The following is a 10,166-nucleotide window of genomic DNA, read 5'->3' on the forward strand; positions in this document are numbered from 1 at the left end:
CAGGGTAAGGCCCCTCCTCACCATGAGGACACAGGGTATGGCCCCTCTTCACCATGGGGGGACACAGGGTGTGGCCTTGTTCACCTGGCCCAGGCGCTGTTCACCCTGTCAGACATCTCTGTGGGGTGCCAGGGGGACTTTGGGTGGCCCCACAGCTCAGTGCCTTGTCAGTGGCCGAAGCTTTCCTGCTGGCTGGGGCTCTGCAGACCCTGCGGGTCAGGGCCCTGTCTGGAGCAGGGAGCAGGAGGGGACCAGGGATGGGGCACAGCCCTGCAGTGCTCTGTGCCCGTGGGATGGGCAGGGGCCAGCCCAGCCCTGGAGGGCAGTGGGTGTGTACCGGAGCAGGGGAGGGGCTGGCAGTGTCCCCAGGTCACAGTGCTGTCTGTCCCACAGTTCTATGGCCCCCGCATCGGTGCCCTGTACGTGCGCGGCCCCGGCAGCACGGCCCCCCTGCACCCCCTGCTCTTCGGGGGGGGACAGGAGAGGAGCTTCCGCCCAGGGTAAGGTGGTGGGGGTGGCCCGGGAGCTGGGGCTGGTGGCCAAACCACAGGTGGCTGCCTTATCTGAGCTGAGCTGGCAGCTGTGTCACTGCCAGCCCTGGGGCAAGCAGCCCGGCACAGCAGGGACACACATCCATGTGTGGAACTCCCTGGGGCTCAGGCTTCGCCACAGCTGGGACCCCAGAGTGGAACTGCCCCCTTCCCAGGGAGGTGCCAGTGCTGAGGGGTCCCACCCAGGGAATGTCTGTGCCACAGGCTGGGTTTCTGGTCCAGAGAAATAACTCACTCTTCCCTCTTCCATTCCAGCACTGAGAACACCCCGATGATTGCTGGCCTGGGCCAGGTGAGCTGGTGATGGGCAGGGCTGAAGTGGTTCCCTGCAGGTGCTTCCTGGCAGAACCAGCACAGGGACAGCCACTTGTGCTTCCTGATCATTAGAAGTGACAAAGTTAGGGTGCAGGAGGGCAGGAGAACTACAGGGAAGGAAGATGGAGCTTTCTGGTGCCAGTGGGATGAGGTGCTTCGGGGCACTTGCTGCAGGTTTGCTGCCCTGGCAGTCACACAGCTCAGGGCACCGAGGGGCCATGGGGGACACAGGGAACTGGCAATCACAGAGACTGTTCCAGGCTGGACTCTCATTCCAGGGACCACACACAGGGGGAGGTATCAGAGTGTTGGGATTTTATGTCCTCAGGCTGCAGAGTTGGTGAGCAAGAACTGGGAGGCCTACGAGGCTCATATGCGGGATGTCCGGGATTACCTGGAGGCCAGGCTGGAGGTGAGCACACCTGGGCCCTTCCTGGGCTGTCAGCCTGCAGAGCAGGGCCTGGAGCAGGGTGGGTTATGTCCCTCTGGCCCTGCCACCCCCTCGTCAGGGCAGAGCTGCTCGTGAACCTCGAGGAGTTCACAGCCCTCTGATTTCTCCAGGCCTCCTTTGGGAAGGAGAGGATCCACTTCAACAGTCGCTTTAAGGGCTCCAAGCGACTCTGCAACACCTCTAACTTCTCCATCCTGGGACCAGGCCTGCAAGGTAGCTCTTCCCCCAGCACTGCCCTGTGCTGTGCCCACGGAGCCAAGCCCCTGCCCCTCACAGCCCCTGTGTCACAGCCCCCGTGCCCACTGTGGCAGCGGGCAGGGCTGTGGGGCAGGGTGGCCATGGGGCAGGGTGGCTCTGGCACAGAGCAGAGCTGTGCTGTGTCCCTGCAGGGCACAGGGTGCTGGCTCACTGCAAGGTGCTGCTGGCCAGCGTGGGGGCCGCCTGCCACTCGGACAAGGGGGAGCGGTAAGCACTGACTGCTCTGGGCCTGGGGTCTGCCAAGGGAGGGAAATGGGGCAGGGAAGGGGCCTGTGCGGGGCTTGGGCAGTGTCACCTGGAGCAGAGAGAGTGCAGAGCTTTCCAGAGGGGCTGAAGGGCTGGGAAGGGGATTATTGCAGGAGACACAGTTGGAACGCTTGATTGCTGCTTGGAGGGACTTTGTCCCTCCCGGCTTTGGTGATCCAGCTGAGCTTGGAAGTACTTTGGAACTCCTGTTGCTGCCAGAAGGGAGCCTGCCTTATGTCCACGTGTGTCTGGCTCACTCACTGCAGCCCTGTTTGGGTCTCCAGATGGCTCCTCTGGGGAAGGTGGGAACAGCAGCTGCTTTTGGTCTGGTCTAGAGCAGTGCTCTTTAGATATGGCAGAGTTGCCAACCCACGGGGACATGGCACAGGTTCTTCCTGGGAGGGGAAGAGCCAGATCCTCCGTAGGGCAACAAGCGCAGTGAGGGCGGCTGCCCTTGGACAGCAGTCAGGGTGCTGTACAGGAGACAGGTTTGCCTGGAGCACATGGGCTCCCTCTCACAGCCTGGGGAGGTTCCTGATGGGGTGTGTGTTTCCTTGGCCTTCAGTCCAACCCGGCCACCCCTTGTGTCCCAGGCCCTCCCCGATCCTGCTGGGCTGTGGGATCCCCCCCGCCGTGGCACAGAACGCCCTGCGGCTCAGCGTGGGCCGGCACACCTCGCGGGCAGACGTGGACCTGGCGGTGCAGGACCTGCTGCAGGCGGTGGCACAGCTGGAGCAGCACCACGCTCCGTAGCCCTGGGCACCCTCCCGGCCATCACCCAGGTCCTGGGGGGGGACTGTGCCCTGCTTGGCTCCTGGGTGCCTCTGCCAGCCTGCGCTCAGGGTGCCGGGGGGGGCAGGGAGGGTGTGAGGAGGGGGCTTTGCTGCTCTGGGGCAGCTCAGGACTCATCCCCACTGCTCAGGGGAGGCTCCTGGGGAGTGTTGCTGCCGAGTGCTCCTTGCTGGCAGCAGGTGCCCAGCTGGCTGCAGGCATGGCATGTGTTGGCAGGAGTGAGGCACAGTCACGAGCTCAGCTCCCTGCGGAGCGGGACAGGCACGGCAGCTGTGGGAGCTGGAGCCTTTTGCCCTGGTTACTTTCCATAAAGGAAGCTTTCCTGCTGTCTGAGCAGTCAGAGGAAGAAAGACCATCTGCCCCAGAGAGAAATCAGCTGATAGAAGCACAGCAAGATTCTGGGCTGGGAACTGCCCTGCCCTGAGCTACCAGAGGGATTTTTGGCCGGGCACGGCTTTCCCAGCACCACATTGCTTTACCTGCTCCCCTTCCTCCTGTCCTTCCTGCAGTGGGCACAACTCCTCCTGCCAGCTCCTCCTGCTCCTCAAGGAAACAGTGGTCGGGGCAGCTGTCACTGTACCAGTGCCTGAGGAACCCTGTCCCCCTGACACCGGGGGTCAGCGACGTGGGAGGACGTGGGTGTCACACAGACCTGGGCTGGCTGCTGTCAGGGAACCTGCTCTCCGGGCTATTCATAGGAATAAAAGTAATTGCTGCTGCTGTGGCTTTTTCCAAGTAAAATGTGTTTTCCATGGGGGAAGCTGGAGTGGTTGGGGTGATCTGAGTGATGCATTTTTCCTTGGAAAATGCTCACGTCCCAGAACAGAGGCACAATTGGCTGGGGTGGGGAGGTGCCTGCTGGGCCTGGTTGGCATGGAGACCACTGACAGAGTCTTGGATGCTGGCCTTTCTCTTTACAGCTGGACATTAGCATGGCCAGGAGCAGTGTTTGCAACCACAGAACCCTGGGGTTTTTTGTAGATCTGCTTTCTAACTGCAGTGGTGGGACCCAGGCACCCTGACTGAAGTCCCTGCTGCCTTCCAGGCTGGTCAGTGTTACCAGCAGTGCTCACACCTTGACCTCAAACACAATCTTTATTTTCTCCCTTTTTTTCCCCTCCTTTGCATAATAGTCGAAACCTCTTTTAGAAAAAGTGGTTCCATAGAAAGGGTTTTGCTCTGCTTCAGGGGTGGATCTTTGATCCATCACAGACCTTGTAGTTCCTGGGGACCTTTCCCAGCTGTGGCACAACTGGAGATTCAGCGTTTGAGGCTCTCTTTCCCTTACAGGAGGTCTGGGCTTCCTGCATTAGTTCAGACAGAAATTTAACCACAAAGCACAAGAAACTTTACTGACTTCTATACACACAGGAAACATAAGTTTTAGCCACAGAAATTTAACGTTACTTCATTTAGAATATTGCAGGCAAAACTTAAGAAGCATTACAGAGAACTCGGACCACTGCAATGGTTTTACTGCTCATTTTCCTACTTCCACAGTGCACAGGAATGAGAGTCACTAGTGAACCCCTCTGTACTGCCTTATCCAGGGAAGGGGAGGAAGAACACGTGTGACTTGGCCTTCCCTCCTGTGGGCCAGCCTGTGCTTCTGCTCATGCACCCTGTGTGGTGCCCTTTTGTGTATGACAAAATGTCAGTCGTTATGTGCAGCAGAACAAATTCACCTGGCATGGGAGTCTGGGAACACCAACATTGCTACATCAGCTGAGAACTGAAATGGCAGAGAGAGGGCCTGGCCACGACGCCGGGGCACGGGAGCTGAAATGAGTGATGTTCACGTGGTCACAGCCAGACTCAGACAGCAAAGCTGTGCTTCATTTAATGGAGGAGTCCACAATCTCCTGATAATCTTGCTGCCTTAAATTCATCCAGGAGAGTTTGTGACACGCCAGGAAGAAGACACTGGCCAGAATGAGGGCGGCCCCGAGCAGGTCGCAGGCGCCCGGGACGATGCGCAGCACGAGGAGCTGCAGGGCCATGGCGATGACGACCTCCAGGTGCTGCACGGTGCTCACCAGCGCGGGGTGGAACTTGCTCAGGGCGTAGTAGACCCCCAGGAAGGCTGCGGTGGAGCACAGGCAGATGGCCAGGAGGTAGCTCCAGGTTTCTCCATCCAGGGGCACGATTGGCTCCTGGAGCAGGAACATGGTGGCCGCTCCCCACAGCGTCCCCGTCCAGCTGAAGGTGAACAGGGCTGTCCACATGCTGATGTTGTCCTTGATGGACCTGTAGACTATCATGGAGAGGGCAGTGGTCAGGCCGGCCATGACGGTCATGGTGTAGCCAAAAGCTTCCTTCCAGGTGCTCAGCAAAGAGTTTTCCTCCTTAACAATGTTGGGGATCATGACCAGGCAAACGCCGAACACGCTGCCGACCACAGTAACTATGTCTATGTGAGCCATTCCCTCATCCATGAGCAAGAAAGCCAGAATGGCACTGAACACCGTGGTGGTCGCCCTCCACATGATGGTTCCGTTGCTGGGGGCCACTATGGAGAAGGAGGTGTAGGCACAGGTGATGGAGACCACGTTGCACACCCCGTAGAAGAAGAGCCGGAGCCTGTAGCCTTTGGGGCCGAAGGGAGGCTCGTGGTGGTAACACACCACAGTGAGGGACAGCACCTGCAGGACCGAGCGGATGAAGATCAGCTCGAGGGAGGGCACTTTGGAGCGGTCAGAAACCAGTCTGGTGATGAGAGCCACGCAGCCGTGAGCCACGGCAGAGCCGAACAGGACTGCCCACGTCCTCCTGGACTGCAGGGCATTCCCTTCAGGAAAATGCTGGCACTGCCCCACCTCACCGGGTTTGGGCAGTTGTGCTGGCTTGGTGTCTATTGTACCAAAAAAAGTCCTTTCTCTCCTTCTCCCATCACTCAGTAGTCTTCTCTTAGGATTATCCTCGTTAAATACTCCAGGATCTTCATTAACATCCTCACATCCTTCTCCTCCTGGCTGGGGATAATGAGAAGTGTATTTCACTGTTACTGTGTTGGGATGGATTTTCACTCGCTTTTTGACTGGGTATTTTTGGGAAGACGTATCCATTTCCTTAGAGAAATGCTCTGGTCTTAAGAAAAAAACCAGAGATACCCTGTTATTTAATGGTCAGTGAGAGATTCATTAATATGTAAATGCTGTTAGTGTTTACAAGCTGTTTTTATCAACAAAGCCCAAGTACTAGTAGACTGTTCTTGTTTTTGCTCTAGTTTTCCACTGAGTTACTGCTTAATACCTTTGATATTTGGGGCATTTGGATCTCCTTAAAAGTCACCCATGGCTCTTCATTTTAGTCACTAATTTTTGAAAATGACACGTTCTCATTTTGTAAGGTATGGTTTGTATAATGCACTCTGGTATATTCTTATTCTAATGAGACAGTTTCCTTGCAAAGCTTTTTACCCTGTAATTATGAATGATAGTTAATTGCTTGCCAGTGTTACAAGGAGATATTTGGCTGGAGGAGATGACAGAGAGCAACTCAGGGAAGCAGGGAGCATCCCTGAGCAAGTCAGCAGTTAGCATATGAATAACAACATGTCTTTGAACAATACTTGGGCAGCGTTAAACCCTCCTGTCTCCCAGGGAAGGTCCATTTCCCGCTACACAAGCGGTGCCTGTCATTTGTGCAGGGGGGAGCAGGTTAATTCAGGCAGAAAGACTCACTGAAATGTGTTTTCACAGCACCCCCCACCATCTGTGCAGAGCCCTTCCACGTGAAGTGGCAGCAGGAAGAATGAAACCTTCCCTGCCTTCTATTCACCCCAGCAAATAAACCTGTGCAGACCTTACCTGTGACAGAGAGATTTAATCCCGAGCCAGAGGAGGAAAACAGCTCTTCGTCATATCCATCCTTGCCCGGGTGTCTAGACAGAAACAGCAGCTGCTCTCAGGCGTCCCAGAGGAAGGGTTACAATCGTCTCAGCACAGAATGTAAAACCCAAGGGAGCCACACAACCCAAAAACCTCTAGATGGGGAGAAAGCAATCGGTGTCACCTTGCCAAAACCACTCCTCAGCCATCTCTCCCAGAATTATTGATGGAATCGATCCAAGGAACAAGAGGTGGTTTGGTGAGCGTAAGGTTCCTACAGCGTGATGATTCAGAGCAGATTCCCCATTCCGTGCTGTCGTGTCTCACACAGCGCTGCGGAGCAGAGAATGCCCGGGAGGACCCATCCTCCCCCCTCCAGCCAGCCATCCCCGGAGCCCGCCCAGCCCCGCGGGCAGCGCCGGCTCGGCCGCTGCGGGGGCAGCAGGGGCTGGGTGTGCGCGGTCCTTGTCCCCGGGGAGGACCGGACACCAGAGCAGGGGGGTCCTGAGTGTGCCAGAGCACCGCCCGTGGACATCAGGGCTGAGCAGCACGGCAGTGGATTGTCGGGGAAAACAGACCCAAGGCAGCGTGACCGTGTGTGCAGGAGAACACAGACCGAGGCAGTGTGACTGTGACTGTGTGTGCAGGAGAACACAGCCCGAGGCAGTGTGACTGTGTGTGCAGAATAGAGACCCAAGGCAGTGTGACTGTGTGTGCAGAATAGAGACCCAAGGCAGTGTGACTGTGTGTGCAGAACACAGACCCAAGGCAGCGTGACCGTGTGTGGAGGAGAACACAGACCCAGGCAGTGTGACCGTGTGTGCAGCAGCTCCTCACACAAACACTGAAATACCGCGGCCAGGTTGAGCCCTGGCGTTATCTCCCTCCCTGATCTGTGGCAGCCAAGCACTGCCTGTCTCCTCACAAACACGGTTTACATGAGAATGGGCCGCTCTGCCTTTCTCCTCAACCCCCCTGCTGCCCCCCGGCTCGGCCGTGCCCTGCTCCCCGCAGGCAGGGCAGGGACCGGGATGGACGGGAGTGCAGAGGGGCAGCCCTGGCAGGGATCGGGATGGACGGGAGTGCAGAGGGGCAGCCCCGGCCCCAGCCCTGGGGGAAGGGCAGCACCGGTTCGGACCTGCACAAGTGAGAGGGTCCGAGGAAAAGAAGCACCCTGGTCTGTGCAGGAGGCCTCGCCCAGCACTGCGGGTCACGGGTCTGCTGCTGCCCCAAATCCAGAGTGTGCCCAGCACCCACCGAGGAGGGAGAGTGTTCCAAAGTGCCCAGGGCAGCTCCACGGGCAGGGAGCTTGAGAACGAGCAGCTGCAGTGCCAGGGAAAGCAAATAACGAGCTGGGTATGAGCTCGAACAACTCGTCAAACATTTACAGACACCTGCCCGTCAAACGCTTACAAACACCTGCCAGAAACCTGCCTGTCTCACCTGCCCTTTTTCTTCCGCCAGATTGTTATCAGAATCTTTCACATGCAAATGCAGAACGAAGTGCCTGAGCCCAGCAAGGCAGTGGTTTTCCCCAGCACAGCTTTTCCTACCTGGTGTTTTCACTGTGTTACAAACCCGCAGCTCTGCCTTGCTGTCTTAAACAAAACTAGGATCTTCCTCGTTCGAAGCACAACACATGGATCAGGGACAAAATAAGTGGAAGGAAAAGAAGACAGAACGCAGACAACAGGCATTATTATTAGAGTAACAGCAGATCTTGCTTGGTAAACTCAGTCACTTGGTTCAGAAACAGCTGGGGAAACGCTGCAACTGTCCAGGAAAACAAAACCAGAACAGCTAATTTGTTACCACAGCATAAGCGGCAACTTTCTTGCTTCCTGACATTAAATTAACATTATCTTTCAACAAATAGTTGCAAATTCAACAAAACAGTTGCAAATCTGATAGTGGACGTGTGTGAGGTATTCAGGGATCTCCCTGGAGGAAAACAATGGCTCAGGAGCAGCAGCAGCTCAAAATGGCTGTGCTGCACACACTGCTCCTGGGACTCCAGCACCGGGAATACAAGGGCTGGGAGGGCTGCAAGGTGGAGGGCAAACACGTGTGACAGGCAGGAGATGAGACCTAACAAAGAACAAGAAAATAACAGGAGTGCTTAACCCAGAATTTCACTCTCCCTGCTAAATACTGAGTGTATGATAAATGTGATGTCAACCCCTCCCACAGTACATTATTTGCTCTCCTTGGTGACCTTGCTTTTTTTAACCAGTGAGATTTTCCATAGGGACTGAGATTAGGGCATATCCCAAATCCTTGAAGCGTGTCCCTGACACACATTCAAAATAGACAGGGATCAGCACAGCCTGTGCAGACAACCTGCTACTGCTCTTTCTGCCAGTGCCTTTTGTGGAGATGACATGAGGTTTTTATTTTCCCTTCATATCTGGAAACATAACATGGTTTATTTACATTTTCTATGAAAAATGTAATTTGGTTTCGAATCAAGTTTAATACAAGGCTGAAGATGAAGCACATGCAGAACCCTCGAGTTACATAACAAAACAAACATCCCCAGTTCAAACAACAACCTGAGGCACCCGTTTCAATCATCAGCTCATGGAAATCACTGACTGCCAAAGTGTGAACCCTGTTTTTCCTGTGGATTCAGTAAATGGCACAAATCATTAATAGTACACACACCACGATTTCTCTTAAAAGAAAAAAAACCTCCAAATAGTCCCCTCTTTGGTCAGTCACTGCATATACTGGTTACCCAGGTAGAAATAGGTGATTGTTTGCCACCTGACTGACGGGGGTGGGAGGCTGAGCTCTCCTTGCCATGCCTGAAGGAGGGAAGCCTTTGAGTGGTGACTCTAACCACCAATTTTCAGTAAACTCACAGAAAAATACTCTCATCTTCTGCCAGCTCAGTTCTAATCAGTCAGGTGACTGCACTGCTATCAGGAAGGACTCACAGACATGGCAGTTGCAGCCCATCTGGAGTGGGGAATGAGAGCTCAGCCATCCCTGGGCTCTGAAAGAGGATGCTCCTGTGCCTCTTCTGTGGCAAATCCCACAGTCCTGACGGGTCAGGCTGAGTTTGGCAGAGGGGTGGGAGCAATCTCTACAGGAGAACTATGGACTGACAATTCTCCCTGCACATTAGACAATACAACAGACCCTCCCACCCCTGCAAACCCACAGGACTGACTGAACTCGTGCCACCTTCACTAAGCACTTCCGTGCAGCGACTTCTCAACATGAGGGGTTTATTTTGATGCCTTACCAGGGACAGGGAAATCTCCTAAATTCCTGATTCAGCACCATTAAATTACCTGAACCTTGCTGGAGATTCTCAGGTGCTTGATAGTTCAGGCAGCTGCACATGCCAAGGGATCTACACTCATGTGGTGTCCGAGTACCTTTACCTTTTTTAGCCAGATTGATACAAATCAATGGTATTAAAAATACATGCAAAGAAACTCGAGTCTTTATTAAAATTTAACGAATAGCAAAAGGTATTTAAGAAAATGAAGGAGCAATTACATGAAAGGAGTCTTTAGCATTTAAGCACAAGGACAAACATTATACACAAACCAACAAACCGGTATCCTGTGTCTTCAGATTAACTGAGTCATGTCCAGCAGCTCTGCCTGAGGGAAGAACCAGCACAGCCTTCACAGAACACAAATATAAACCCTACACTTCAGCCCCAAGAATTGTCAGTATATTCCTGAGAATATTTTGCTACCCAAAAAA

At 54.6% G+C, this 10,166-nt stretch overlaps 2 protein-coding genes across 2 annotated transcripts in view; one reads left to right on the plus strand and one right to left on the minus strand.

The window, feature by feature from the left end:
* The window catches only part of SCLY (selenocysteine lyase), a 5,108-nt gene extending 1,760 nt beyond the window's left edge, over positions 1 to 3,348 (plus strand). The window contains exons 6-12 of the mRNA XM_029962640.1: positions 302 to 500; positions 807 to 843; positions 1,195 to 1,278; positions 1,428 to 1,530; positions 1,707 to 1,782; positions 2,415 to 2,603; positions 3,123 to 3,348. Coding sequence (XP_029818500.1) covers positions 302 to 500; positions 807 to 843; positions 1,195 to 1,278; positions 1,428 to 1,530; positions 1,707 to 1,782; positions 2,415 to 2,574 — 659 coding nt within the window. The 3' untranslated portion in view covers positions 2,575 to 2,603; positions 3,123 to 3,348. The remainder of the gene's footprint in view (positions 1 to 301; positions 501 to 806; positions 844 to 1,194; positions 1,279 to 1,427; positions 1,531 to 1,706; positions 1,783 to 2,414; positions 2,604 to 3,122) is intronic.
* Positions 3,349 to 3,978: 630 nt separating this feature from the next.
* On the minus strand, positions 3,979 to 6,812 carry SLC35G2 (solute carrier family 35 member G2). Its single transcript, XM_008923406.3, has 2 exons — positions 6,423 to 6,812; positions 3,979 to 5,700 (listed from the first exon to the last, which is right to left on the minus strand). Exon 2 carries the CDS (start codon positions 5,676 to 5,678, stop codon positions 4,449 to 4,451), a length of 1,230 nt encoding a protein of 409 aa, XP_008921654.3. The 5' UTR covers positions 5,679 to 5,700; positions 6,423 to 6,812; the 3' UTR covers positions 3,979 to 4,448.
* Positions 6,813 to 10,166: the final 3,354 nt, after the last annotated feature.

This window comes from Manacus vitellinus, unplaced genomic scaffold, assembly GCF_001715985.3.
Source record: "Manacus vitellinus isolate BGI_N305 unplaced genomic scaffold, ASM171598v3 scaffold_49_pilon, whole genome shotgun sequence".
In the NCBI taxonomy this organism is placed as follows: domain Eukaryota; kingdom Metazoa; phylum Chordata; class Aves; order Passeriformes; family Pipridae; genus Manacus; species Manacus vitellinus.

What these genes read in the sequence shown, in the direction of transcription:
- SLC35G2 (XM_008923406.3), bottom strand. Translation starts at nt 5,678, where the DNA reads ATGGATACGTCTTCCCAAAAATACCCAGTCAAAAAGCGAGTGAAAATC.